This window comes from Centrocercus urophasianus, unplaced genomic scaffold, assembly GCF_019232065.1.
Source record: "Centrocercus urophasianus isolate 14NV4802_14NV808 unplaced genomic scaffold, USGS_Curo_1.0 seq_54, whole genome shotgun sequence".
In the NCBI taxonomy this organism is placed as follows: Eukaryota; Metazoa; Chordata; class Aves; order Galliformes; family Phasianidae; genus Centrocercus; species Centrocercus urophasianus.
Window position 1 is genome coordinate 283,464 of NW_024885133.1, and position 27,177 is coordinate 310,640.

Genomic DNA, 27,177 nt, shown 5'->3' on the forward strand with positions numbered 1-27,177 from the left:
TAGATTGTGGTGTGTAAAGGCAGTCTCTGCTCCAAGGGAAAAGAACATGAGCTACAGCACTAATCATCTCTGCCTCCTCCATCAGCTTCCCACCACCCTACCAAGAAAGCAGCAGCTGGAGTCATTCTGGAAATGAGATACTTACAGTAAGAACAACACTCCAGACAATAGATGTGTCAGCTCTAGCAACAGGTAATCTAAAGGAGCAACATTTTCACATTTCAGTCAGTTCACAACTGATTCAGTGCTCACAGCCTCTCAGCTCCCCAGCTAAGCACAAGCCTGGGGAGTGAGAATCAAAGAAACCAAATTCAATTTCCTCAGATGCTGCTGTCAACTTCAGCTGTAGGGAGTTACTGGGTGGAAGGGAATGGGAGGCTGGTATCAGTTCTGTCCCCGGGGTGTGGAGCGAACGGCTCTGCAGCACTGACTGTTCCTAGAGCCACTTTTCTTATAGGTCATATCCCATTTATTATGGGATTTGCATGGGCTGCCACAAATGTGAATTTTCACCCCTTTCTGAAGTACCCCACCTTGCAGATTTATTTTTTTTGTAATACCTGTGTGCCCCAGAATGAGCAGAGCAGTCCCTCTGCCTCACTACTCTCTTTATGCTGTTACAGGCATATTTTTCCCAAGTGCTGGTAGAACAGCAAGTGAGAGAGGATGCTGTCTTAGGCTCTGCCTTATGTTTCCAGCAGTAGCAAGCTAACAGGGTTTCAAATCCTGTCAGACAACAGACAGAAAAAGGCACATGTGAGAAAAGTAATTTCCCTGTAGCTTTACTGGTTGGAGATACTAAAGTCCTGACCTTGTTATGGGCAGATGAAAACACTGTTTGAGTCTACAAATTGTTGGCATTGATGCCACCTCTCATGTGGTCTATTATGTCTAAAAGCAGTACAGCTTATGATGTTTGGGCCTGGGAGTGCAAGAGTGACACTGGGAAGTTCAGTGTCCTACAACAGGAATCTGTGCTTACCCTCAGTAGGTAGTAAGGGAGGGTTTGGAATTTCAGTGAAGAAACTGCAAAGGTCTGTCTAGCAGAAGAGCCCTAGAATGGAAAGGGTGCCAAAACTGTGATGGAGTGTTGCAGGGATACAGGATCAGACCTGCCCTGCAACTAAAGGGAAAATGCCAAGGCTTGATGCACTGACCCAGGATAATCCTGCTGGCAGCGCCAGGCAGCTGGGGCCTGCCTGCTGCACGAGCAAAGGCTCAGGCACAGGGCAGCCCTGCTCCCTCACTGTCTCCGTGTTTTCTTAAACTAAATCTTTAATATCCAGCTACCCAGCCAAGAGGCCTTGTGCTGTGTTTCCCTCTGAACAAGGATCGGAGCCAGCAGCGTGTCCAGAGCACAGAAGCTGCCATCTACTGGCTAACCTGGCAGGGCTCCCCCGGGAGAAGGCTGTTTCTCGTAGGAAAGCTTGTTAAGCAGCTTTTTTAAAGGCTTTTAAAACAGCTGAGCTTGTGTTCACAAAGAACATCCAAAGGTAAAGCAGCAGCTGACGGCGTACGCTGAACCAGCGAGAGGTCAGGACAGCTCAGAGAACCCACGTGAAAATGCAGGTGCATTAAATGCTCATGGAGATGGTGCACCAAGTGCAGCCCCTAAAAGGCATGAGGTGATTCAGCCCAGTGCAAGGGCAGCATGTCCTGCCTGAAGGAGAATCAGTAGTGCTGGGCAGAGCCTTGCAGCATCAGGCTAATGCTGCCTCTGGGTGGCATATATCTTCTATCAGAAAGAGGGCAGGTTTCTGGCCAGAGGGAAGTGTGTTGGCTGGCAGCTGGAAATGGCTGCACCTGCAGCCAGCAGCAGCAAAGCTGAAATAAATTCCAATGCAGCTCTGCTGTCTCAGCAGAGATAAATCTGAAGCTCAGCCCAAAGTCTCTTTAATTACAGTCTTTCCTTTGCCACAGAAGTCCAGAGCTTTCCTGCTCAATGCAGTATCTGTATGTGAAAGAAATGCCAGCTCCTGAAGGTGACTGCTGCATCCCTACACCTGTCTCCACATCCACATTTCCTTGTTTGGCAAAACTGCCATTGTGGAGCATCTACCAAATACTGTGCATCTGACTTTGGGAGGATCCCTGCCTTGCTGTTTAAAGGAGATGGCATTTCCCATCTCCCTGCAAAACTTCTGGGAAGCACTCCTCACATACATCCTCCCCAAGGGAGGCAGATATTCCAGGAGCAGAGAAATACTTCCTAAACCACTCACAAAACAGCCATTGTTGGCTATGGACCCATCAGCACATAGGCTGCACAGAACTGTCAGAACAAAGTAGGAGCTGGAGGTGTACGTGCTTTTTACACCTGGGCAAGACAGGAGGGGAAGGCAGGATGGCACAGGAGCAGGACTGTCCCACTGCACACACCTGGCACGGCCCACACCCCACTGCCACGTTCAGCAGCCAAACGTGATCTGGGTGAGAGAAGGCAGAATCTGAGATGCTGAATCGAAAAGGGTTTCCATAGCAACTCAGCCAGGGAAACCCTCCCCGAGTTGGGGAGCTGTACACCACAGCTGTGCTGAGACACAGCCTTTCCACGGCCAATTCTTGCACAGCACTTGCAGGGAAGTGTAGCAAGTGCCTGCTTGGGGGAACAGGCGAGGGGATCTGTCTACAAAGGAGGGCAGAATTACAGCCAAGAAACAATCTAGCCTGTTAAGAGAACCAGGTCATTACATATAAGACCCCGCTCCCAAGAGGGGGATCCCAAAGGCTTATGATGATGATTGGAAACCTCAGAACAAAATGTCCTGGGAGGGCAGTAATGATAGCACATGCAGGAATGTCGCTGTCACCCAATGTCCTTTAGCCCTGGGCAGACGTAAATTACAGTCTGGGAATTTAAGGCTTCTTTCTACATCCCAGTTGACATAGCAATCTCTTTTTCTACTTGGCCACTCCCAAGATTGACTGCAGCAAGAACATCTAGGCAGCTACAGAGAGTTCTTACTGCCAGCACATCTTACCTTCACAGAGAAGGCTGCTCAAGAAAGACAAGAGATATATTAAAAGGAATTTTGAATAAAGCTTTAAGACAAGAGCCTTGATCAAACTCCACATGTCACATTCTGCTGGAAGGAGATGAACAGAGAAACCCCCCACCAGGCTGAAGCAAAGAGACTTCAGATAGGTTAAGAAGGGTTTGCAAGAGGAGGAGGGGAGCAACTGACACTCAAAAGCAGTATCACCACCCTCTCCAGGAAGGCAAGAGCAGCCTGTCCCAGAGAGGATGTCTCTTTAATCTGCAGCTAATAGGCTTGCTCCACAAATTAGCATGCACGAGGCTGTAGCAGCATTTAGTATTCAGAAAGCATCAGTCTGATACAAACCTATTTGCTGCTGCTACTGCAGCAGCTGCCAGGAGTGACAGTGAGCTGTGATACAAGGCAGACTGTTGAGTGCTTTTTCCTTCCTGGAGGGCACCCAAGGGGACAAAGCCAGTAATGCAGTTCAGGCATCTCCTAACTCGAGTACCACACCCATCTCATCCCACACCAGCCACAAGGCACACAGGTGGATGCATACCTCTCAAGTCTCAGTCAATGCTGTGCTCCTGCATGCAATGAATGCACCACGGGGCTCTGCTGTGCGTGGCTGTGGGGGTTTTCTTCAAGGAAATTCCAGATTTCCTCTGCAAGACCTCACTGTGTGCAGCCTACATTCAAGTCAGGTAAAAGCACCCTAGGGGTCTGTGTGCTTCCAGAAAAGGAGCTGGGCTCAGATTGCACAAAGGGACTGAAGAATTGAACACCTACAAGAAGCTCAGTACTCATCCAGCCTGTTGAAGTAAGACTGATTTTTATCTCCAAACCATTTATCACAAAAGGTAGTGCTTCCCTCTTGTAAGCTCCCACAACAATACTTGCACGTGTTGAAGGTCAGCTGTCCAGTTGCTTGTTGCAGAACTATTTATTTGGATGCTGACCAGAGAAATTATTTTTGTAAGCCAGAGGATAGAAATTACAGTTCTTCAGTCTCAAATTAGAGGAAGTTCTGAACATTAAAGAAGGCACTAAGGGTGAAACCTGAGCAGAGCTTTGAACTGATCATCTGCAGAAACAGGAGTCCTGGAAGCCCAGGTCACTGAGGGAGCTGCAGCTCTGCTATCCCCATGGAGCAGACAATCAGAGGCAAGAGTGCCACTTCAACATAAAGCAGAATTATGACGAGGTTTCCCCAGGACCAGCCACACAATACAACCTCTCCATGTGTTCTAGGAATTTTCCTCTCAGAAAAACCTGGACTATGGTACACACACAGGCTGAGCTCATCCTGTCAATTTATTTTTAGACTCTGGCTCAGGGGAGAATCTGTTGATATAAACAACTGTGAGTGGCAAGCACCAGCCCACGAAAGAGAAATTAAACTGACTGAATGAAGGGGAACAGAGAGAGGATCTTTATTTCCCTTTGTATCATCAGGAATTCTGGTCTGGCCTCTCCTTTACCAGAGGAAGGAAACATACTCTTGAAAAGACTTTCTTTCAGGAGATTGACTGAGCTTGTCAGGAAAGGCCCAAGCCAGCAGCACTACACAGAGAGGAAAAGTAATGGGGACAGTTCATCAGTGTCCCTTCTCCCCTCATCCACCTTCCCCACACTCTCCAACACTGGTTTCAGGTCAAAGTGTCCACATAAAAATTCTTGGATCCCACTATTCCCAAAGCAGCAGCAACACCAGGGCAGTCCGAGCCAACCAGCAGAGCTCCCACACTTCCTCCATCAGTGGGAGGCCAAGGATGTTATTTCTCTTCCTTAGCCTGCAGTTTGTTCCGCCGCTCCATTTTCTTCTGTAGTTTCCTCTTCACCTGCAGTTGCTTTTTTTCCTGCAGTGTCTGCTGGACCTTCTCACGGAATTTATTGTTTTTCTTCTTGATCTTGGCCAGCTCTGCCTTCCTTTTTTCCTCCAGATCTGGATCCTGCAACGGCAAATGCCAGGACACTTAGTGATATGCACAGGACAGTGCAGTTCCTTGCCTTTGCTAGATGCCCACTCTGCTTTCAAACCCACGGCTGAGACGGTTGCTGAAGTCAGACACTGTTCCAACACATTTTTCAATACCAGTTGTCCTTTAAGGTAAACTTCACCACCCCAAAGAGGAGGGGAGAGGCAGATGCATCACAGCAGTGAGGCAGGAACTGTCATTTCTTTTCCATGTCACGAGCATTATACCAGCTACCGATCAAAACTGTTTACGTAGCAGCAACTCTCACCTTTCCTTCAAGGATCATTTGTTTCCGCTTATTTATTTCCTTCTTCTCGTCAAAATCCATGTACTCCAGTTCCTGTCAAAGAAAAAATACAGCAGAGCAATCAGTATCCAAGCACTGAGTTGACACAGAGAAAAGCAGTCCTGCTTCACTCAGCAGAATCTCAGCAGCGTGGCACATTTGGTAGCTTGCAGTCCTTCCCCCGGCTACCAGCCTCCAGCCCCAGCACTCAGCAGCACTAACTGCTCCAAGTGTGCAGTAATAGAACTTAGGGAAGCTAACTGAAACAAAACCCCCACTATGGCAAATATTGAAGTGCTTCCACTAGAAGAAGGAACAAAAACTCGGGATTATGTGCTTAAAAGAAAACTGCATATACACAACCTGGTATTAGTCACCAGCAAATCTCTTGGCTGCCTAAGATTTCCTGTCCTCTGAACAAAGGAGCTTCATGTTTGCACACTTACTATTTCACACTCCCTCCTTGTAACATTCACATGGTTAAGGATGTCAAGCACCAGTTTCTCTTCCACAGAAAACTCCTGCAGCTTCAGTTCTAAATTAGGATGAGACATTTACACACATGGCTGGTTATGAAATCCAGAGGCAGGTTCTCAACTAATAAGTAACCTACATAGTTCCACTGACTACGAGTAGACTTGTTGTCATAAGTTATGATCACTGTCACTTCTGCAGGCCCACAGCAAAGGATTACATCCTCCCTTCTGCAATTCCTGTAGTAAAATATGTTGCCTTTATTGGGCCTATTTCCTTTAACAAAGGATGAAGTCTGTGCTCTTTTGATTCACCTCAGCATAGACAGCAGCGAGGAAGTAAGAAAAAAAGCTGTCTGCTTTAATAAAAAAGCTACAAAATATGTTTGACAGACAGTTTCTCCTCCACTAGAAACAGCAAGAACAAAACTGATGGAGGTTCAACAACTCCTATTCCTTTCTGATCTTTGGCTGCATGGGAAAGAGAAACCATTTTTATGCTGCTGTTCTGAACCACACATCCTGGTAGATAAAATCCAGGCTGCAAGTACCACAGACACAAAAACAATTCTACACCTTAGCAGTATTAATGTTCCCCACTTACTGATCTCCTCCTCGATAGCGTGCACAAGATGGATGTCATACTGTGTCACCATTGTAATGGAGATCCCGTTCCGACCTGCATGATGAAAACGCAGTGACACACGAATCCTGACAAGCAGAGGGAAAGGAGGCCTAAACCATGCCAAATTCCATCCATCTCCATGAGTCAACCTAGCACATTGTGGTGACAGGATGCTCTTTATTTGCTCTGAGAAAGCAGTCAAGTATTGGTGCAGATCAGACACAAGATCAGCTATCCTTGCAATCTGAAGGCACGATGCTGAGCCAGCAATCTGAGCAGACTTGGCATTGACTGAGAAGACTGTACTGCAGCTGCTGTGAAGGTTTCTCACACTCATTTGGGGCACTGAGGTCCCAGTTTTAGCCAAGTGCAGCACTGCTGCAAGGGGTGCAGTTTGCCCCACTCACCTGCACGGGCTGTCCGGCCAACCCGGTGAATGTAGATTTTTGGCAGGCCTGGAGTGTTGTGGTTGATGACAACTTGTACAGTAGGAATGTCCAAGCCTCTGCAATGCAGGGAGAGAGAACAGAAGCTGATAAACTTAAATATAAAATCTAAGTTCTTGATCTTTGCTTTGTCCAAGAGCCTAATATTCTCATAAACAGAGTGTTTATTAATAAGCTGCAGCTATTCTAGGACAAATTCTCATATCATGCAACTCTCCAACAATCACAGAATGGGAGGACCTACCATACATGTCACCTGATATTCTCTCCTGGACCAAGAGAACAAACTAAGCTCTGTAGAAATTACTCTCCTGCAAGAATATGCACACCTGAGGCAGTACAACAAGACAGGATCATAACTACATTGCCTAAAACAGGCTCCAAAACACAGCTTAGACATATTCTGTAATGGTAAATGAACAATCCTGTCCTACCTCCACGGGCAGAGTTTAAAGCTCTCCTGTTAAACTCACCCTAATCTCTACAGTAATTCTGATGCTTTAAAAGCAGGGTCAAGGCCTTTGCAACAGAGACTGCAGTTTCCTCTTACCTGGCAGCAACATCTGTAGCAATAAGAATCTTAAAGATGCTGGATTTGAACTTTGCTAAAGCTGCAAATCGTTGCCGCTGGAAAAGGAGAATCCTGGATCAGGGATGTTGTGACCCACAGCAGCTGACCCAGAGAGCTGTTTGGCTCAGGGATCCAGCTAGAAGCACCCACCTCCCACACTTGTCCCATCACTCACCTGTTTCATCATGGAATGCAGAGCTACAGAAGGAAAACTGAACTTTCTAAGCATCATATTCAGGATTTGACATTCCCTTGAAAGGAAAAAAAACACAATTTAAAAAATCAAAATACACCAGGCAAACAGAAAGCTGACCGATCAAGACAGAGCTGGGATTCCTCTGGAAGCCCTCACAGTACAGCTACCACAGTGTGCTTAGTTACTGAAGCACCGTGACAGAGCAGGGAATGGGACACCCACACCTCACTCGCTCAACCCTGAGAGGGTGACTGGATTCCCACTTGCACCCAGGGGAACGTCACCAGCACCACGTCTCAGTCCCCAGCAATGTGAGCAACCTGAAGGAAAGAATAGCACAGGACAGCAGACTCTTCCCCACCATTTTCCAGCATCCATCAGCAAAAGGAAAGGTGGCTGCAGGGAAGTAAAAGTAGCTTGACCTTCCAGCGTGCTACATTTCTGAGTGGCCCTGCAGTCCCAGGCTGCTCAAAAAAAGGTGCTCTTCTACCAAATTGCAGTACAGATTGAGAAAGCAAACATCAGCACAGCTTAAGAGCAGTACAGTAGGAATTTGGAATCTGAATTAGAATCACAAAAGCACCTCTACAGTAAAAGCCATCACTAGGAAAAATTCCACTTACTTGCAGGTTTTGGTAAAAATAATAATAGACCAGTCTTCATGCTCATCCTGGAAGGTCTGGATTAAATGGACAAGGTATGCATCCTTAACTGCTTCGGGTACAAGCAAGTAACGCTGGTCCAGTTCATCTACTGTCCGCACCCTGTTGGGAAGGGACAATAAAGCACTAAAATCCACAGCTCTGGCAAGAGAAAATGGAACGCAAGAGATGTAAGAGAGTAAGGAGAGAACAGAGAAAAAGCAGGATCCCATGTGTGGCAGAGCAGAGACGCACGTACTCGGATGCAGCCTCCCAGAAGAAAGGTCTGTTCATGGCCAGGCTCTTCAGCTCATTCAGCGTATCGGTCAGCGTGGCGCTGAACAGCAGCGTCTGCCTGCGTGCTGGAACAGCCTCCAGAATCACCTCCAGGTCTGCCGTGAAGTCAGCACAGCCCTGCTCCAACAACCGGTCAGCTTCATCCAACACCTCGACACAGCCACAAATAGATGAGATCATCTGCAAGTGTTCTTACAAAACCAAAAGCCTTAAAAAGCGGGGAAGGATATTTTAAAAGAGTGAAAAATCTGCCCTACCAAGAATTTGAGCTTTTTAAGGCTGAAAGTGTTGGAACTGCGAAGATGATCTGCCAGCCTGCCAGGCGTCGCGATGACAACGTGGGGTTTGCGGGAGAGCTCCAGGGCCTGTGCCACCATGTCTGCAGTGAGAAACACGCAGCCGTGTTACAGGAGATTGAACCCTATAAGCATACAGTGTGTGTGGCTGGAAAACATCGCTCTGACTTCCACCAGCCTCAAAGAGGAACACCGTGGACACAGCAGCACGGAGAAGCACGCTGGCCATTCTGCTCATCCCCAGCCTGCCCATGTTGGTGTCTCAGTGCCACTCACCCAGGCCGCCCACCACCACGCAGTCCTTCAGGCCCAGCGGCTTCCCCAGCACACGGAACTGCTCGGCGATCTGGTAGGCCAGCTCCCTGCAAGGAGGATAGGGCTAAGCGGGGGAAGTGGGGACACCGGACGTCAGGCAGGGGACTCCGGGGCTGCTCCGTACCTGGTGGGCGTTAGCACCAGGCAGAAAATGCCATAGGGATCTTCGGAGAGCACCTGCAACACCGGCAGCACGAAAGCTGCCGTCTTCCCACTACCCGTCTTGGCGCAGCCGAGGCAGTCACGGCCTAAGTGGGAGCGGGGTTAGGGTGAAGAACGCGAACGACGGGAACGACGCGGAACGGCGGGGGACCAAGGGACCGCACTCACCCTGCAATATTGGCGGGATGCAGGAGGCCTGCACGGGCGTAGGCCGGCTCAGCCCCATCTGCCGCGCCTGCTCCACCAGCCACGGAGCCAATCCCAGCTCCCGGAACGCAGCCATGCCGCTGCTCACTCAACCCCAGTGACTTCCGGCCGCTTTCGCGCTCTCATTGGCTGCCTCCTGCTGGCCCCGTCCAGCCCGCCTTGTCCGGCAGCTGCTTCCGGCGCCGTGGTGACATCACATCCTCCTCGCGTGGCTATTGGCTGCGGCTGATATCTCCATGGAGACGGCGGCTCCCGGCAGCCCTCGGGGCTCAGCCGCTTCCGGAGACGTGTCTGGAACGGGGAAATGGCGGCCGGGGCGGGCGCGGGTCCCGCCGGGCAGGGCGGCGAGGCGGATGAGCTTTTTGACGTGAAGAACAGCTTCTATATCGGGGCTTACCAGGCCGCCATCAACGAGGCGCAGAGGATCAAGGTAGGGGCGGCTCGGAGGGGGCCCAGGATGTGCCTCGGCCCGGGGTTGGTGCCTCTCTGTTGGGCTGCCCCCTCTCAGCCGCACCGGGTGCTGGCGGCGCGGACTCCCCGAGCGCCCTTCGGCCTCGCCCCTCACGGCTCGGGCTGTTTTCGAAAGGGAGATTTCGTGTGTGTCCTGGCTGCCTCCTGTTGGGTTTTGATGGACGGGTGTTGAGTTCTTGTTTCTTGTCCTCTTTTCAGCCGTCCAGCCCTGAGAAGGAAGCGGAGAGGGACGTTTTCTTGTTCAGAGCCTACATTGCCCAGGTGAGTCTGCAGAGGCTGGGTTTGCAGCAGAATAATCTGACTGCGGGGCTGCAGTTGGGCAGGCTGTGAATCTGAGCGCAGTTACACAACTGGGTGATAATTCTAGGTTTTCTTTCTTTAATAGAGAAAATATGGTGTGGTACTGGATGAAATTAAAGCCAATGCCAGTCCTGAGCTCCAAGCAGTGCGGATGTTTGCAGAATATCTTTCAAATGAGAGTCAAAGGTAAACCTGATAATAAGCTGGAAATCAAACTTTGTCTGACAGGGAACATGTTTCTATGTGGGGAGTTTGTAGAAGTGTGGTTTTTATTACGTGTGGCTGCAGTTTTGCCACAGAAAGGTAGATTTTCTGATGGCAAGGTATTTTAAACATCTCTGTATTCTCACCCACGCTGTTACAGAGATGCGATTGTTGCTGATTTGGACAAAAAAATGGCAAAAAGTGTTGATGTGGCCAATACCACTTTCTTGCTGATGGCTGCTTCGATCTATTTCCATGACAAAAATCCTGATGCAGCTCTACGTACTCTACATCAAGGGGAGAGTTTGGAATGGTAAGTGTAACTTGATCTGGCATCTCTGAGGAGTGTGTTAGCAAAGTCTCTTACCTAGGGAGAGTGGTAATAGAAATGTCCAAGGTTTGGCTTGTCTCAGACGAGCCTTGAAACCATTGAGAGACTGTTTAGAGGTTTGCCTTTGAAGTTGTGAGTGATACGGTGCACAGCCTACGATATCGAATCTATTGCTCCCTTGTGAAACTTAAGAATCTGGTTCATTGATCTGTGTGTATTCAGAATTGCTGAAGTGAGTACTATGGCTGTACAGCAGGAGAGCAACTGGAAGCATGCTGCCCTGCTCTGAGCCCTGCTGTGAGCACTGCCAGCTTTGTTGGCTGCCTCGTGCCTTGGCCCTGGCACGGTAGTGCATCCCTGTTACACAGCAGGCTCCTAACAAAGCACAAGCAATGATAAAACATGCCATCACTAGAGTTGATTTGCTTTTGTTGCAGCATGGCGATGATGATCCAGATTCTTCTAAAGCTTGACAGACTTGATCTGGCTCGGTGAGTAAGTTTGTCTGTGTCTGTTGTTTCTGAATAGTGAGCATAAAGTGCTTTGAATCTCTGGGCCTGGGTTTCTTCCTTCCCTTACAGAAGTAAAACAGGGAGCTCTTTCACAGCTTGTCTTGGTAAAACATGAGGAGGTAATTATGCCTCGTGAGCAGTTTGATCTGGCTGTTTTGCTATGGAGGTGAAAGAGCTTGACAAAGAAAACTACAGCTTTCTGTTTGTGTCTTAGGGAACTGTGAGACAGTTGTGTTCCTTTTATGCAACTCCCACTTTTGCATCTGCAGCAAGGAGCTTAAGAAGATGCAGGAGCAAGATGAAGATGCGACCCTCACTCAGCTGGCTACTGCCTGGGTGAACCTGGCTATAGTGAGTATCCCTGGTCTACAGCATCTGAGAAACAGCACTCAGACAAGACTCTGTGCCTTCTTTGTGATCCCTGTTTTCACATCATGCTTTCAGAAAAGCATGCAGGTTTTTTTTTCTGTTGTTGTTGTTTCAAAGCAAATCCCACGTGTAACAGGACAGTGCTACCTAAACTCAGTGTAATAAAATGCTCTTAATCTGCCCTCCCATTCAAGGAAATCTGTCTCTGCAGAGATAGAAATCGGCCTTTTGCCCAGTTACCAAATCTCATTAAACCTTTTGGTGCCTGCAACTGGTTGGCAAGAAACTGTATTGTAATCAAGAGTTTCAAACAGTCAGCCAACAACATACGGCTGGTAGCCTGGATGTCAGGTGTTTGAAACCAAACAGTCTCCTGAAATTCAGTAAATTCCGAGGTATGCATGCAGTAACCTGTCACAGTGCTATTAAGAGTGTTTTAGTGTTCATTTTGTCTTGTTATTAAATTCTTGTACATCTCTGTGCCCCTACAAAAGCATGAGGCTGAGTTTTCTTTCAGATCCCATTTTTCCCTAGGGAAACTCTCACCCTCTGGTCAGTGCAAGCTGCTGCATCTAGAAGCTCTCTGAAGCTGGGACATTTTGAAAAGCCAGGTGCCTGTACCTGGGTTTAATTATGAAATCTCATTTCATGATCTTTTATTACGTTATGATGTTCTTCCAGACGTGAAATCAGTGCTCTGAAGTGGTTCTTTTGAAATGTTTTTTTTTCTCTTTGAATGAGAACCTTGATCTTTTGATCATTTAAGTGCTTCTTAGTATTGAATGCTTTTGTGTTTCTTTCATCTGTAGTCTTACAGTGATCTCCCATGTGAGAGGAGATCACGTGAATGACGGCAGCTCATTTCATTTTATAACCCTTCACATGAACTTCGTGGCCCCTTTCTTCAACCACAGAAAGAACACACAGCCTTCTTGACAATGCACAGTGAAACTGCATGCCTGTGTCCTTTTGCAGGGCGGTGAGAAGTTGCAAGATGCCTATTACATCTTCCAAGAGATGGCAGACAAATGCTCCTCCACTCTGCTCCTGCTTAACGGGCAGGCAGCCTGCTACATGGCTCAGGGCAAGTGGGATGACGCAGAGGGAGCGCTGCAGGAGGCACTGGACAAGGTACCTGCTGGTTTCAGGCAGATTAGCCTGAATCTGAATATCTCTTACACACAGCAGATAGAACAGCAAGGAGCTTCACCACTGTGCTTTGTGAAAATGTTCCTCAGAGTGGTTTGCTGTTAATAACTGCCTTTTCTTCTACTTTGCCTGTTCAGTAAAGTGAGCTGTGGGCTTGTCAGTTCGCTGCCAGTTGTTACCCTTGGCCGTGGTAGGGGTAAGTCACCAAGAAGTGACTTTTTGTTTCCAGGACAGCAGCCATCCTGAGACCTTGATCAACTTCGTTGTCCTGTCACAGCACCTGGGCAAACCACCAGAGGTGAGGCTTATTTTATGGTACTCGAGAAGCAGCTCAGCCTGGGGACAGGCTTTGTGCTCCTGCTGTGGGTGAGAACTTCAGCAACCCTGTGTTCTCATCGGGATTAGAGTTAACAAAACAAAATAGTTGTGGAGTTCTGGGGCATGGGGGAAATTCAGTATTCAATAAAGTCTGGGAATGCAGCTGTTGTAGGCAGTGGTTTGTGCTTAGAGGAGAGCCTGGGTGGAGAAAGAAATCTCCAAGTTCTGAGCTTGGTTTTCTCTGTTTGTTGAATCTGCTATGGAAGGTCTTACTGCTTTCAAATAGGGCTGCTAATTTTCAAAGTGCTGAAGAACTCAGCTCTTTGCTCATTGAGAACAAAGTCATAGAAGTATTGTTTTAAACTTTCTGGCTTTTCTTCGTGTTCTTCCAGTATTTAAATTTCCCTTTTTCCTCCCATCAGGTTACAAACCGTTACTTGTCACAGCTGAAGGATGCACATAAGAATCATCCGTTCATAAAGGAGTATCAGGCAAAGGTACTGGTTATTTTCCAACATGAAACTGAGTTTGTAATGACTTACACCAGCAAGATGGGGCGGGGGGAAGGCTTGCTGTGAGCATGACTACAGTTCTAAACAGGCAGATCCATTTCTTCAGCATCTCACCACTGCCAGCAAATTTTCTGGCCCTTGTGAGATGTTGGGAAATACCCAACGTCCAGGTTGAGTGTATTTGTGCCAAGTATATGAACCAAACGTAACTGAATGTGGGGTACATCTGGAAAGAAATGCTTTGAGGTCCATCTGACCAAGATTACAAACTTGTTTGTTAGCGTGGGACGCTGTGCTTAAATGGGGGAAATCTTCTGGATGAGAAAGAATTCAGGGGACGGGCAGAGGGAGCTAATGGAGAAAGGAGAAAGAAACAAATGGAAATGATTGAGAGCAGACCCAGGCAGTTTGCTTTTTAGAGTTCATTTTGCCTTGGTGAATTGCTGCAGGGTTTGAAATGTGTTCGTTTTGTTTCTGATTTGAAGGAGAATGACTTTGAGCGACTCGCCATGCAGTATGCCCCCAGCGCCTGAGGAGGAACGGGGCAGCAGATCTGCTCTGTGGTACCTGGAAAGCAGGGTTGGTTCCTCAGAACCCTTCTGGTAACATGGAAAAATGCCCTTTGCAAGTGGGTCTGGCTTAACTCAGCGTGGCAGGGTCTGCAATCCAGGAAACCGTTGCTGAGTTTGTATATAATGTGTAGCTGCTCTAACCTGGGAGCCAAAAAGCCTCTTCTGGCTTCTGGGGTTTTCAACTCTGTTTAAAACACAGCGCGAATCAAGTTTGCAACACTGTACCTTAAACATTCCTAATAAAGCCTTTTCTGGCTCTGTGTGCCCCTTAATTTACACCCTGAGACTCAAGTAATTCCGTTGTGGGACTGAGCCCTGTTGTGCTGAGGGTGGAATGAATCCCTATGGGGAGAGCCTGAAGGCTGACTTCAAGTCTCAGATTTCAGTGCAGGGTGAATCCCAAGTTACGGCTGTTCTTTCGGTTTGGTGGTGGCTCCTTTTAGGTTAACATCCTCCAGAAGAAGGATGCACAGCTGTAGGGGTTACTGCTGGTGAGAGGGAAAGCTTCCCCAGAATAGAAATAATCCAATCGTAACAGGCTCAGCCCTGATCTTAAGTTGATAAATGCAACGTCTCGTGTCCTGCAGCCAGGAAAGCATTAGGTTTTTCTTTAACAAAGTGCATCCTGCAGTACTGGGGAAGTGTTTGTCCCCAGCCTTTCCTGAGAACGTGGTGGTTGGTGCACCTGACACGTAATGGACATGAGGAACAGAGCACTGTGTGGTTTTATGCCTTGGACTCCTGTCAGCATTTCAGCTGCCTTTTGTGTCGAGATACGAGGAGCAGATGTCCGTCCGGAACCCTCAGCGGGGCCTCCTGAGCTGCAATGTTTGATTTATCTTCTGAATTATCTTTTGGAAAACGTTTTCGGGAGAGGGAGAAGAGGGGGTTTATGCTACGCTGCAAACGGTCTGACTGGCGTTTCCTTTGTGCCCACCTCGCAGCCATTGCTCTGAAAGAGCTCATTGTCTCTTGCCTTGGCTTGTTTAGCAAGCAGCTCTTTTCAGTGAGGGGTTTTTCGTGGTCCAGTCTTGAATGAATGTTTCCTTTGTGGAGCTGTCTGAGCGAGATGTGAAAGGGGCTTGTGTGCTCAGGGCAGCCATTGCCCACTTGATGGGCCATGATAAATTGACTTAAAAATGTAAACAATAAAAGCAAGTGGCGGAGAAGGAGCCAAACCTGTCAGTGTGAGAATAGGGGAACGTGTTGTTCAGACCTGTGAGAGGAATGAGTTTGTGTTTTCTCTTTGCTGCCTGGGACCAATTAGAGAAGTTGCAAAGAACTTGAAGGCAGAATGAGACGGCGGTGGGACTTTCAGATGGCTTAAAACTCCTATTTCTTCAACTTACAATTCCACAGATGGGTTTTCTCTTTATGAGTGATCATCTGTCTGTCTCTGCTAACAGGGAGCCTTACTGCTGCACTTGAGGTTGTCATTGAGGTGCATTGGGCACCAATTGCTGCTCTGTGGCTGATGCACAGCACAGCTGTGCTGCTCCAATGCATTGCTCTGAGGTTCCTGCGCTGCCTCAGCAAGGAGAGAATTTGTGCCAGCATTTCAGGAGAACCTTCGTCTTAAACCTTGCAGAGCAAACGTTTGAGCTGTGGATGGCGATCGATTTGACTGCTGTTAATTGTGAGCTCCTTGTTGATGAGATTTCTGCTGTATGAACAGCAGTGTGTGCTGGAACGCAGGCTGCCCAACTCGGGAGGAGGTGCTCGGTAAGGGCTGGCATAAGGGCTGGCCCCGAGGCAGGGTTTGCATTTCTCCAGGTGCATCTCCTTACCCCACAGCCTTTTGATCTGTGGCCGAACTTCGGCACCTGTTGTAACCGTGACGGGGTGGTGGGAACGAACGAGGAGAGGAGAAAGAGGACAAATTCCTGCTGTGCGAGGCTTTTGCGAGACCGGTGGAACAGAGGGAAGCGCGGAGAATCGTTTACAGAATAATAATGAGTGGACGTGAGGATGTCGAACGCGGAGGGCTCTGCAGGGTGGCGTCGCCGGGCTGCTGACGGCATCCCGCAGGGCACAGCTGCTCCCGCCGCCCCGTCACGAGGTGCCATCTGAAATCCCGGTGTTTTTGCCGGAGGGTCTCGCCGTGCCCGCTGTCGGGGCCCATCGTTGGAGAGAGCGATCGCGTCGCTTTCCGCGTTAGAAATTCCAGCGTAGCTTCATTCGGCCCGCTGCCAGGCCCCCGATGAGCCGCCGCTCATTAGCAGGCACCGGCCGGAGCGCGGAGGCTCCTCCCGTGGGCGGCTCCAGGGCCCGGTAACGGCGGGGGCCGGGGGGGGGCCGGGCCGACCCGCTCTGCGCGGAGCCTGCGCGGTGCCGCCGGGCACGGCGGGGCGATGGGCGAGCGACGCTGAGCGCCATGCGGGGCTCCGAGCCCATGCCCGGCTACGGGCAGCTGCTGCGGCGCGGATACGGCAGCCTGGCGGCGGCCGCGCGGGGCTGCGCGGACTGCGGCTGGGAGCTGTCGAGGAGGACGTGGGCCGAGAACGCGCACCTGCGCTGGGGAGAAGTGCTGCTGTGCGGGCTGTGCGCGCTGGGTTGGACCGTGCTGCGCCGCGCCGCCGCCCGCCGCGTCTTTCGGGTCAGTACCGCGGGATGCGGGAGGGCTCCGGTCCTCCTTTCCCGGGCTGCGGCTCGTTCCGACGCCCTGCCCTGAGGTTAAACCCCGCGGGTTGCGCGGCTGAGCGCCTCTCCCGCTGCGGTCGAATCCTCCTTGCGCAGAGCGGCCGCTCCTCGCCCCGCAGGGCTCCATCCCGAGCTTGTCGCGCAGAGAAGCGTGCTGTTCTTCTAGGGAGCTCGGGTGGTTTGTGTGGGAAGAATCCGTCCCCCGGGGCCGCGTGCCGTGAGGGGGCATTGCGGTCCCGCCCCGGGCAGCATCCTGCAGGGCAGAGCGTCGCCGGAGGGCCGGGGGTCCCGTTGCACGGGAGAGCTCTATCTACGCTATGTAACGGGGTCGGGTAGGGGGCCGGGGATTATTTCTTGCAGGTGCTCAAAGGATCAGGCCACGTTTCTCAGCATCAGCTGCGGTTTGTGTGAAAAATGTCCTTCCCCGCTTTCCTTCCCTGGCGCGGCGGTGGGGTTGGCTGCGTGCTGCAGTGCTGGGCTGACCTTCAGAGCTGGGGATGCAGGGTGCTTGCATGCAGCTTGCTCAGCCCCCGGGTGGGTTTGCTGACCATCATCCCCGTTAGTGCGGTGCTTTGTGAGGAGCAGAATGAACAGGACTTCCCTGAGAATGAAGAACAGTCCCGTTTAATTTTATTTTGTTCTTTATTTTTTGCTGTGGAAAGCATCCATAATGAATTGAGCCCTACTGCTTCCTTTCTGATGCTGTCCCAGCAGTAGCAATTTCTTCTTCTCTGCCTTCCCGGAGAGGTGCTGTGTGCTCTGCAGTGCCATTCCTGCAGCCTTGAGAGGATTGCAACAGCGGAACTAACGCAGGCGTTGCGTGTTGGGTCAGGTGGGAGTCCTCAGCTCTCAGCTGTTTTCTCATCTCCCGGGAGCACAGCAGCACAGCCTGGAGCAGTGATGGGAGCGCAGGGCTCCTTGTGCCTGCGTGGGCCAGGCCGCGTGCCCTGGGGAAATCATTTCCTTCAGAAACTGTTTCAGAGATTGCAGAGAGCTACCTTGCATCCTGCAATTAGGCCATCAGGACTTACGTTGCTGAGGCCTCCAAAGCAGCTCTGCTTTTGCTTTTCAGAGTTGCTTTTGCTTATCCAGTGGAGCTGGAGCCTGACCTTGTGCAAAGTTCCAGTCCAAGGCCTCTGGAGCCATTGGAAGCTGATGGTTAGGCAAGGTGTCAGTGATAATGGGCTGGCTTTTTGTGCAGGGCTGTTTCCCCTCATTCCCTGCAGCCCCGTCTGCCTGGGGCTGCTGCTGGGATGCACCCAGTGCCTGGGAGCTCTGGGCTGGAGGTGATGATAGGTCTGCTGTAACAAACGGGGTGTGTTCCCTTCGTGCTCCAGTTTCTCCTCGTAAAAGGCCCAGCTTTACAGAGCGAGCAGTAATCAGAGTGTGAAAAAAGCTCTTGGAGCTGTGCAGTCCTCTGCGTGCCCTCGGAGGACACTTGGCAGTGTGCACCAATGCTGAGGTATTGTTCCCAGGGAGAAGTGGGTCATGTTTGCAATTGCAGAGGAGCAAGGAGGGTTCATCAGAGCCAGTTCTTGTGGCTACGCCTGCGTTTGCTGCAGGGGTGAGCGGGTGTGAGATAGCATCAGTTTCCTCCCAGCGGAGAGGTGGAGGGGTGGCAGCAGTGAGAGACAACTGTGTGTGCATTTACTTCCAATTGAAGAACTTGAAGCATTTCTCTATTTGTTCTGCTGGACTTAGTATGGGAAAAGCTGGGGACTGTGGCTGTCCTCACCAGCCTTTGGCAGGTTTTATGAGACAGGTTTGTATTGCGTGCCTCCTGCGTGGGCAGCGGGGCATCCAGCAAGAAGCTTCCTCACTTGGAGAAAAGTCAGTGAGAAAGTAAAACCCTCTTGCTTAACACTGGGAGGAAACTTGTCCCACGTTCAGGACTGCCTCCCAGTGCAGACTCAGAGCATCCTTCCTCCTTTTGAATGCCTTCACGTTCCCTGCAAGAACTGAAATACAGTTATGAAAATGAATGCACTCTGTGTCCGGAGAATGCTACTTTCCTGCGTGCTGCTTATAAATAATAGATCTTGCAGCTTGAATTGTAACTCTGTGTCTGCAGAGGAAGTGACTCTTACCGTGAGACCTTGAAGCCTGAACCACGCCGTGCATCTCACTTTGCTCTGGCCGCTCCTCTGTGAGACGAGTGCCTTAAAGCCTTGCAGCTCTTCCTGTGCTATTTGCATTGCCCCACTTTTCTCAGTGGGAGCAGCAGGGCAGCGGTTTTGTTTCTCACCACAGCAGCATTTAACCTTTGTCACGAAACATCTGACCGTCGGATTGAAGAAGCAGTGGAGTCTGTGTGTGTGTGATGGGAGGGGGTTGGTTAGGGTTTGAGAGCGTGTGCTTCTCACCCATTGAAACTGCTGGGTCTGTGTGTTAGAGGTGGTTTTCCCATCATCCTTCAAGCAAAGATAATTTTTGCCCGTCGTCTCTTTTTCACAGGATCCTTGCTTGGTGTGAAAATGGAAAAGAGTTGTTTTGGTGTAGGAAAGATCCCAAGTAGCTGAGCAAATGTGGATTAGCAGACAGGGAGAGTCCCCGACGGCTGGTGTGTGGAGTGGCTGCAGGCACTCTGAGAGTTGGGTTAAAGAGCAGCAACCTGAGCATCCCTGTGTGAGCTGAGCATCCGCAGGGCAGCTGACAGCCAAGTGCATTCTGTTCTGAATGAAAGCTCCAGTTCTGCCTCTGAATCTGATGGCTGTCAGGTCCCCCCTGCTGCCTTTTCTCTGCAGTGGGTGAATGTTTTCTGTTTTAGGCCCACTAGTCAGCTTGCTGCCTTGGTGGCATAATTTGTAGGACGTTGCAGTGTCTTCTGCAAGGAGAAGTATTTTGCACATTGGAAAATGGCTCTGAAAACAGAGTTTCTAGAGGAGTGCTACCGTATCGTCTCAGCACTGATGTGGAAGCTGGAAAGCAATGCTCCCTATTCTCCCTCTCAGTGATTTATGTAACTTCTCTCCATTTTACAGTATTGTCAAGGCTTGGTTTTTTTCCAAACCCCAGAACAGGGCATGTGAATTGAAGGGAACGATTGCTGTCCCCAAACCCACCGCCCAGAGCAGCCCTTGCTGCTGGCTCTTCCTCACCCACCTCCCCGGCTCATCCCACTGCGCTCTGCTCAGCATTTGAAGCACAAACTGTGGCAGCTCGAGGGGGGAACCACAACAATGGGCCTTTTCTTCACTCTGGGAGCGAAGCCGCAGGTCTCCGAGCGGAGGCTGCCCTCCCCGTGCTGCTGTGTCAGCACTCAGGCATGAGAAGGTTATTCAGCCCCCGCAGCACCCTGTTGGCAGCTGTGTTGGGTCTCCAGAGAGTGTCTGCTATTGCTTTTCTCTCCGTGGGGGAAATTTGACTGCTTGCAGAGGAACCGAGGAAGAAATAATGTCTTTTGGCTTGCTGCAATTGTCACAGTGCGTTTCATCACATTTATCTGGGAAGTGTTGTCCAGAGCCCAGCTTCCCTGTGCCTTTGCTGAGAAACCGAGGTGCTGAGAGGCTGTAACAAGCTGTGATTCATAACCTGTCGCTGCAAACCTGCCAGGTTGCTGGGAGGACTCCTGCCCTGCTGCTGTAGCTGCCCGCAGATTTGAGGGGATGCTCTGCTTTTCTCCAGTGCCCCAGGCTGCAGGAGGGGTGTGAGTGTGTTTGGTTTTTTCTCTGAGTATGTATTTTTTGACACTTCTCTGGAGCTGTGGGCAGCAGCAGTTTCCATTTGGTTTTTCTTTCCCTCCAGCTCCAAGCTGCTCTCACAGTGCTCTCAACCGCTGCTGTGCTCTTTCCCAGTCCCCAGGTTGTGCCAGGCAGTGCGGGGGAGCTGGCGCAGCCCTCCCACCCTGTTTCCCATTAATTTTACAAGTGAATCAGAAGGTTCTTGTGAAGGTTTGTGTGGGAGTATCGTGGAGGAGGTAGGAAGAGCCGGTCGTCCTTTAAGAGCAGCCCCATTACATCACTTGCCAAGAGCTTTGGGCTCTTTCAGCCGGAGCCAGATCCACTGCTCCAGCAGCAGCACCCGTTGCCCTTAGCAACAGGCATCTCCATGCTGTTGCCATGGGGACGACAGCTGGGTAGCAGGAGGGCATCTCCTGCCTTGCGCATCTCCTACCTCACACGTCTCCTGCCCTGAGGACAGGTTTGCCAGGTTTGCTGCACTGTTACAACCTCTGCCAAGGGCCCAAGCCTCCAGAAACGGCTGGTCCAGCAGGATGTGCTATGAGTGATAGCCCTTGTTGTCAGCTCTGCCTGCCTGGAATAGAAATGTAGTTGCCCTCACCCTTTTCAGGTGGGGAACTGAGGTGCAGAGATGCAGCTGAGTGACTTGGCTGGTGACTGACAGCACTGCTGCAACGGGGTCGTGGGGTTGAGCCCTATGTCCTAAATCCAGTCCCTAATGAAGAGCACAGGAGTGGCAAAGGTCTGCCTTGGCAAAGTGTTGAGCTGCCCCCGCAGCTGAGCTGCTTCTCTGCTCCACTTTATGGAGATACAAATAATTCATGCTTTCTGGGCTCGGGACTTTCTGTCTCTGCATTATTCATTCACCCTTCAAGCTTCCTTCTCTTTTTCCTGCCGTGGCTCCTGTTGGAAGAAGCTTTGGCAGCAGTGTGTTCTCAGCCACGCTGTGAATGCAGGATGCACGGGGAGGCCGGCGCTGCCCCTCTTTGGCTGCAGGGGCTGTGGGCAGCTTGGCAGAGCATTTGGGGCTGCTGCTTCCAGGTCGGAATTTCCCATCGCTGCTCTAAGCTCAGAACAAAGCACTTTTAGACCGAGAGTGGAGTCCTTTGAAAGCCTGACACAGAGAGGGGCTAAAAGCCAGGCGGGCCTCTGCCTGGGGACAGCTGGAGCCTTAATATAGCCTTTGAGCATCAAGGAGCCAGGCGCGGGCTGCAGAAAGTGCTGACCTGGGGCAGGGTATGGTTACTTTGCAAGCGTTTTGTTTTCATCTCTGGCTTATCTCTCCCAGTGGAGCTCCCCCACCCGGGGCCTCGGGGTGTGTTATCTGTTTCAGGAGAGGCAATTCCTGCTGGACGCTGAGTGATGCTCTGCTGCAGCCGGGTGGAGGCTGCTGGGACTGGTAGGGCCCTGTCGGTCTCATGATTAGAAGCAGAGATGGTGTCTGGTGTTGCTCAGCTGCCACTGAGGGAAAACATCAGCGCTGAGAGCCATGGCTGAGCTGAGGGCGCTCGCTCATCCTGCGGAGCACTCATGATCTGAGCCGGAGCAGCTCATGCTATCCTTCATTTCCAGGGGAGCTGAGCTGTTTAATGCTGGAGCTTTGCTTTCATTGTGATTTCTGAGCAGCCCCCGGCCCCTCGCTCTCTTGCTGTTGCGAAGTGTGAGTATCAAAAATCAGGTGCACTACTCATCATCCTCAGCATCGTGGGGAACTTGAAGTGAGAAAGTTTCATTCTTAATAGAATGAGTGATCCACTGAGCTGCTCGTCCCCTCCTTCATCACTTTGGTCATATTTGGGGAGGCTTTGTCTCCTGTCTCTGAGTCCTGACCAGCAGGAAGGGTGCTGCAAACCACAGGAGTGAAAAACAAGCCCAGCTATGGGTGAGCCTGGGGTGAGGGAGCAGGAGGAGCAGCTCTTACACACACATTACATGCAGAGTTGCTCCCTCCGGTGCTGGCTGTGCAGGAGGATGCTGTGCCCCGCTGCTTGGAAAGCAGCAGCAGCTGTGTTCAGGACTCAGCAGAACCATCACTTCCTCCCTTGAAAGGTTCTTTTCTGAGACCTGGCAGCACTGCAAAGTCCAAATGCATAGGGTGGTATTGTTAGAGCTTCCTCTTCTGGATTTCCTTATGCAGATGGGACTTGATTTTATTACAGTTGTATTGATTCTGTTCTGCAAAAGCAAGCTGTGGTCAGCCCTGCTCCTGGAGCCAGGGTGATGGAGTGATGCCCAGACCCTGGGATGCGTGCTGTAGATTTCCTCCTTCTCTGCAAGGCTCTGCTTTTGCAGCTTTCCAATGTGGCCAAGGCAGAGTGGATGAATCTCCAACTTTGTGTTTTTCCCCACTTTAGGCTCTTTCTCAGGCCTCGTAGCTCAAGCTGTAAAGAAAGCCAAAATAATGAGACTCACGTCCTTGGTTTTGTCCTCTCTGGCAGTGCCTGCAGAGTGCGGTGTTGGAGTCCCTTAGGGATTCTGTGAGCTCTGTGCTGGGCTCCTCGGGGTCTCCTTGCCCTGTGGTGACGCTTCTCCCTTCTCCTTACAGCCCTTTGGTGAGTGGTGCAAGCTGCAGCCAAAAGATGCTGCCAAGATGCCTGAGAGTGCCTGGAAGCTGCTTTTCTACACAATATCCTGGTCCTATGGCTGCTACCTGCTGTTCTTCACTGACTACCCCTTCTTCTACGACCCACCGTCCGTTTTTTATGGTACAGTAAGAGTCAGGGAGAAGGGGGTGTGCAGTAGGATGTTCAGGTTCATAGGAAACCTGAGTTGAATGAGGGAACTGAAGTTGGTGGGAGAGAAATTCTCAGACCAAGCCTCCACATTAACTTTTCTGTGATGATTTTAGTGCAGAACAGGCCGCCTCTATTACTTTGTTACAGAGAGGGTGTCACCTAGTGGCTGTTGCAGACAGCAGGGTCTGGGTTTTGGCTACGGAGCAAAGAGGGGTTGAGGAGTTAGAGAAGGAGGGAAGTAAATCAGGGCTTCTGCCCTACGTCCCTGAGTGGGAATGGGTCTGATGCCAGAGGAGGAGTCTGGGAGCCAGGATGCCTGGGTCCTCTTCCAGAATTCACCTCGTTTTCATCTGGGAAGTCCTGAGTGGAAGTTGAGCACAGCAAAGTGCTGACAGGCGCCCAGGGCAGCTCTGTTGCTGTTGGCTCCTGGCTGTTTGCGCTCCTCTGTGATGTTGATGAGGGCTCTGGGTTCACCCTGGGTGTCTTTCTCCCATTTTAGACTGGAAGAAGGGCATGGATGTGCCCACGGACATCGCTATCGCCTACCTGTTGCAGTGCAGCTTCTATGGGCACTCCATCTATGCCACTGCCTACATGGACACGTGGCGCAAGGACTCCGTTGTCATGCTGCTCCACCACGTGGTTGCTCTGACCCTTATAGCCTTCTCCTACGCTTTCAGGTGAGGGCCTTGGCTGTCGTGCTGTCCCCCTGTGCTGTACCTGTGCCAGCCTTGGGCAGCGTGCAGCAAAGGCTGTGGCTTTTCTGTGCTCCCATGCATCTCCTGTGTACTGGGGGACTCACCCAGGGCCGGCGCAGATTCTTCCCACCTCTAACCCTGCACTCCCACAGCAATCCCAGTGCTCACAAACCGTTGCATAGTGCAGACCTGCCCTGCAGCCTGCTGCCACGCTGTGCCTTCCCAGGCCTCATTCTGTGCTGTTCACAGAGCCCAGCTGCTTATGGTGCGGGGGGCGATGTGTGCTGTGTGCTGACGCAGACCCGGTGGTCCACATCTCCCTCCCTCCCTGTTTCCCTTTCCTGTAGGTACCACAACGTGGGCATCCTCGTGCTCTTCCTGCATGATATTAATGACGTGCAGCTGGAATTCACTAAGCTCAATGTCTACTTCAAGCACCGGGGGGGTGTCTACCATCGGCTCAACGACATCATCTCCAACATTGGCTGCCTCACCTTCAGTGTCAGCTGGTGAGTTTGTCTGCCTACCCAGCCCTGATCCCACTTCCAGCTATCCTTGCCAGCTTTTGCAGTCACCCTGGTGCCCCGGGGTACAGCCTGCTGGGTGTGTGTGCATGGGAACGAGTTGTTTCTATAAACTATTTGGGAAGAGGTTCCTGCAGAGCCTGACCCCATGCTGGGCTTGGAATCCTTCTGTAGTCACTTTGCCGTCTGTCACCACAGAAGTGCCTGTGAAATTTTGCTTGCAGCATGACAAATGACCCCAGGGGAGGAGGAGCTGTTCCCATTTTCCCACTCATTTGGTTTTAGCATTAATAAACAATTTTTGTGGGTTGTTTTTTTTCTTCTTCTTCTTCTTCTCTTTTATTTTTATTTTTTGAAGAAGAAACAAATGGGATGTGGGCCTCAGATCCCAGCCCTGCTGCTCCTCCTGGGGAAAGGCAGGAGAGAAAGATGAAGAGCAGAGATAAATTACTCACAGGTTGTCACTCCTGGTGCATCCCTTTGTCTCCTTCCTCCCTCTCTGCAGGCTTCTCTGAAAAGGAGAGGTGGCAACAGGAACGATTGATATGAGGGGGAAGGAGAACAAGGAAGGTTTTGAGTGATAAACAAGGGATGCACAGAACTAAGAAAACCTTTCAGCTGTACTCCTCTGCTGTGCCCCCATCCAGCTGAGAAAATCTGCACTGTAGAATTGCCTCTACTCTGAGAAAGCCACTGCTCAGCCTGGTGCTGGTGCTCAGCCTGTGGCAATAGTACCCTCCCTGATGTACCTGCGTGTGTGAAGTCTTAGAACCAGGCCTTTAAACCCAAATCAGATGCCAGGGGCTGGGACTGCCAGCTGCAAGAGGAGTTGACAAGGGAGGCTGTGCTGGAGGAAGCTGCTCTGGGAATCCCTGGGGGCCATTAATCCCACCCTGCTCCCTCTGCTCTGGCAGGTTTTGGTTCCGTCTCTACTGGTTTCCCCTCAAGGTGCTCTACGCCACTTGCTACTCCAGCCTCCAGTCGGTTCCTAATATCCCCTTCTATTTCTTCTTCAATGCTCTGCTCCTTGTCCTCACTCTGATGAACATCTACTGGTTTCTGGTGAGTAGGGGAAGCTCAGCCACCCCTGCGCTGCCTCTCCTGCCTCAGCTGCCGCTGTGCAATGCTTGCTGCCTGCCTCTCCAGGGTGGCTGTGGGAGCTGCAGGCATGGGGGAAGCGTGGGGTTTGAGAGGGGAGGGAGGAGGGCAGCGCCCAGAGGGCTTCTTGGTGCTGGAATGGAGAATGTCTCAGCCCGGGGATCCAGGGGAAGGGATTGTAGCAGACTGTCATTGCCCCGGGGGCTCCTTCACACTGGAGCAGGTGGGAATGTGACACAGGGACACAGGCACAAAAGCCATGGCATCTCCTGAAGTTCTGGGGGAGGGGTGAGGCTGAACGCTGGGCTGGGCCGGGTGGCAGCTGCATCCATTGTCTGGGGGTGATGAAATCAGTCAAAATGGCATTTGTAGGAGCTTTGGCCACCCCTATGGGAGCTGCTGGAGGGGCTGAAGGCAGCAGAGGAACGCCCCATGCAGCAGATGGGATGGAGCGGGCTGGGTGGAACAGCTTTGGGCCTGGGGTTGTGGCTGATGGTGCCTTTCCCCCTGCAGTACATCGTCCTGTTTGTGGCCAAGGTGCTGATGGGGCAGGTGCACGAGGTGAATGACGTGCGCGAGTACGATGTGGAGGACAGCAAGAAAACCACAGTGGGCAAGAAGAAAGAGAGTGGGCTCCAGCTGCCCAATGCTCTGAAAGAAGGGTGCGTGGGCAGGGGTGGGGACATGGGCAGCACCTCTGGGTTGGGAGAAGGGAAGATGCCGTGGAGCAGCATTCAAAGCATCCACCGCTGGGCTGGAAAAGAGAAGGATGTCTTGATGCAGAGTGTAAAAAATAGCTGCAGGGATCGGGAAGAACTTTGTGTCTCCACATCCCAGCACTGCAGTGTGTCTGTCCACCTTTGTCCCACGAATCCTCACCTTTCCCTTCCCCTCCTCACCAGCAGAACTGGCTCTGTGTGTGACATTGCTCCCCCTGAACAGCATCTGCTGTTTGTGTGGAGCACAAAGTCAGGTGAGCTACTGGATCCTGTAAAGCAGGTCTGACTGATGGGACCAGCCTCAAAACGCCTGCATGAGCCTGTTATGGCAGATCAGCAGTGATGTGTGAGAGTAAGGGAGGGAGAGTCAGTGCAGAGGCCCAAGCTCATTGTCTGCTGTGCTCTCATTCACAGGATGCACCTGAAGAACGGACTTGTGAAAGACAAGCGGTTATAAGAGTGTGGCTGCTGCAGCCTGGCTGGATCTGGGGACTGAGCCAGGACCCTACGCTCAATCCCAGCAAATGAAAGGCACAAGAAGAGCTTAATCCCCAACGCCCCTTCATCCCCTGCCTGGAGCCGGGGAAGAGATGCCACTGATGGAACAGGCCCCTGCCAGGCCTTGCCTGTGACCAGGCTTCACCTGATGCTGTGTACTTTCTGTAGCCTGTACGTGCTGGTTCAGTTGAGAGGCAGTGGCTTTGCTGGTCCAGGTAGGATTTGGAGCTGGCTTTAGGTCCCCTGGTGCTTCCTCTTTCACTCCATCCATCCCTCAGCTATTCTCAGTCTCTTTGTGATTTCTCCTGTTGTTTGCATTGGCCCCTCCCCACCACTCTGCCTCAGCAGCACTGAAGGGTTCTCTGATGCAGT

At 51.2% G+C, this 27,177-nt stretch overlaps 3 protein-coding genes across 3 annotated transcripts; 2 read left to right on the top strand and 1 right to left on the bottom strand.

Annotated features, from left to right (window-relative positions):
- Positions 1 to 4,390: 4,390 nt before the first annotated feature.
- DDX49 (DEAD-box helicase 49) lies at positions 4,391 to 9,569 on the bottom strand. Its single transcript, XM_042835731.1, has 13 exons — positions 9,437 to 9,569; positions 9,231 to 9,354; positions 9,068 to 9,153; positions 8,753 to 8,874; positions 8,458 to 8,645; positions 8,181 to 8,321; positions 7,537 to 7,612; positions 7,341 to 7,417; positions 6,752 to 6,849; positions 6,324 to 6,398; positions 5,693 to 5,781; positions 5,229 to 5,300; positions 4,391 to 4,933 (listed from the first exon to the last, which is right to left on the bottom strand). Exons 1-13 carry the CDS (start codon positions 9,549 to 9,551, stop codon positions 4,757 to 4,759), a joined length of 1,440 nt encoding a protein of 479 aa, XP_042691665.1. The 5' UTR covers positions 9,552 to 9,569; the 3' UTR covers positions 4,391 to 4,756.
- A 172-nt stretch (positions 9,570 to 9,741) lies between these two features.
- COPE (COPI coat complex subunit epsilon) lies at positions 9,742 to 14,489 on the top strand. The gene is made up of 10 exons (XM_042835679.1): positions 9,742 to 9,905; positions 10,145 to 10,207; positions 10,332 to 10,432; positions 10,611 to 10,763; positions 11,219 to 11,272; positions 11,563 to 11,644; positions 12,638 to 12,793; positions 13,041 to 13,109; positions 13,552 to 13,626; positions 14,127 to 14,489. The coding sequence occupies exons 1-10, from the start codon at positions 9,780 to 9,782 to the stop codon at positions 14,172 to 14,174; spliced, it is 927 nt and encodes a 308-aa protein (XP_042691613.1). The 5' UTR covers positions 9,742 to 9,779; the 3' UTR covers positions 14,175 to 14,489.
- A 2,098-nt stretch (positions 14,490 to 16,587) lies between these two features.
- On the top strand, positions 16,588 to 26,809 carry CERS1 (ceramide synthase 1). Its single transcript, XM_042835653.1, has 7 exons — positions 16,588 to 16,809; positions 23,079 to 23,238; positions 23,768 to 23,948; positions 24,314 to 24,475; positions 25,405 to 25,552; positions 26,102 to 26,250; positions 26,722 to 26,809. The coding sequence occupies exons 1-7, from the start codon at positions 16,588 to 16,590 to the stop codon at positions 26,762 to 26,764; spliced, it is 1,065 nt and encodes a 354-aa protein (XP_042691587.1). The 3' UTR covers positions 26,765 to 26,809.
- The last annotated feature ends 368 nt before the right edge of the window (positions 26,810 to 27,177 follow it).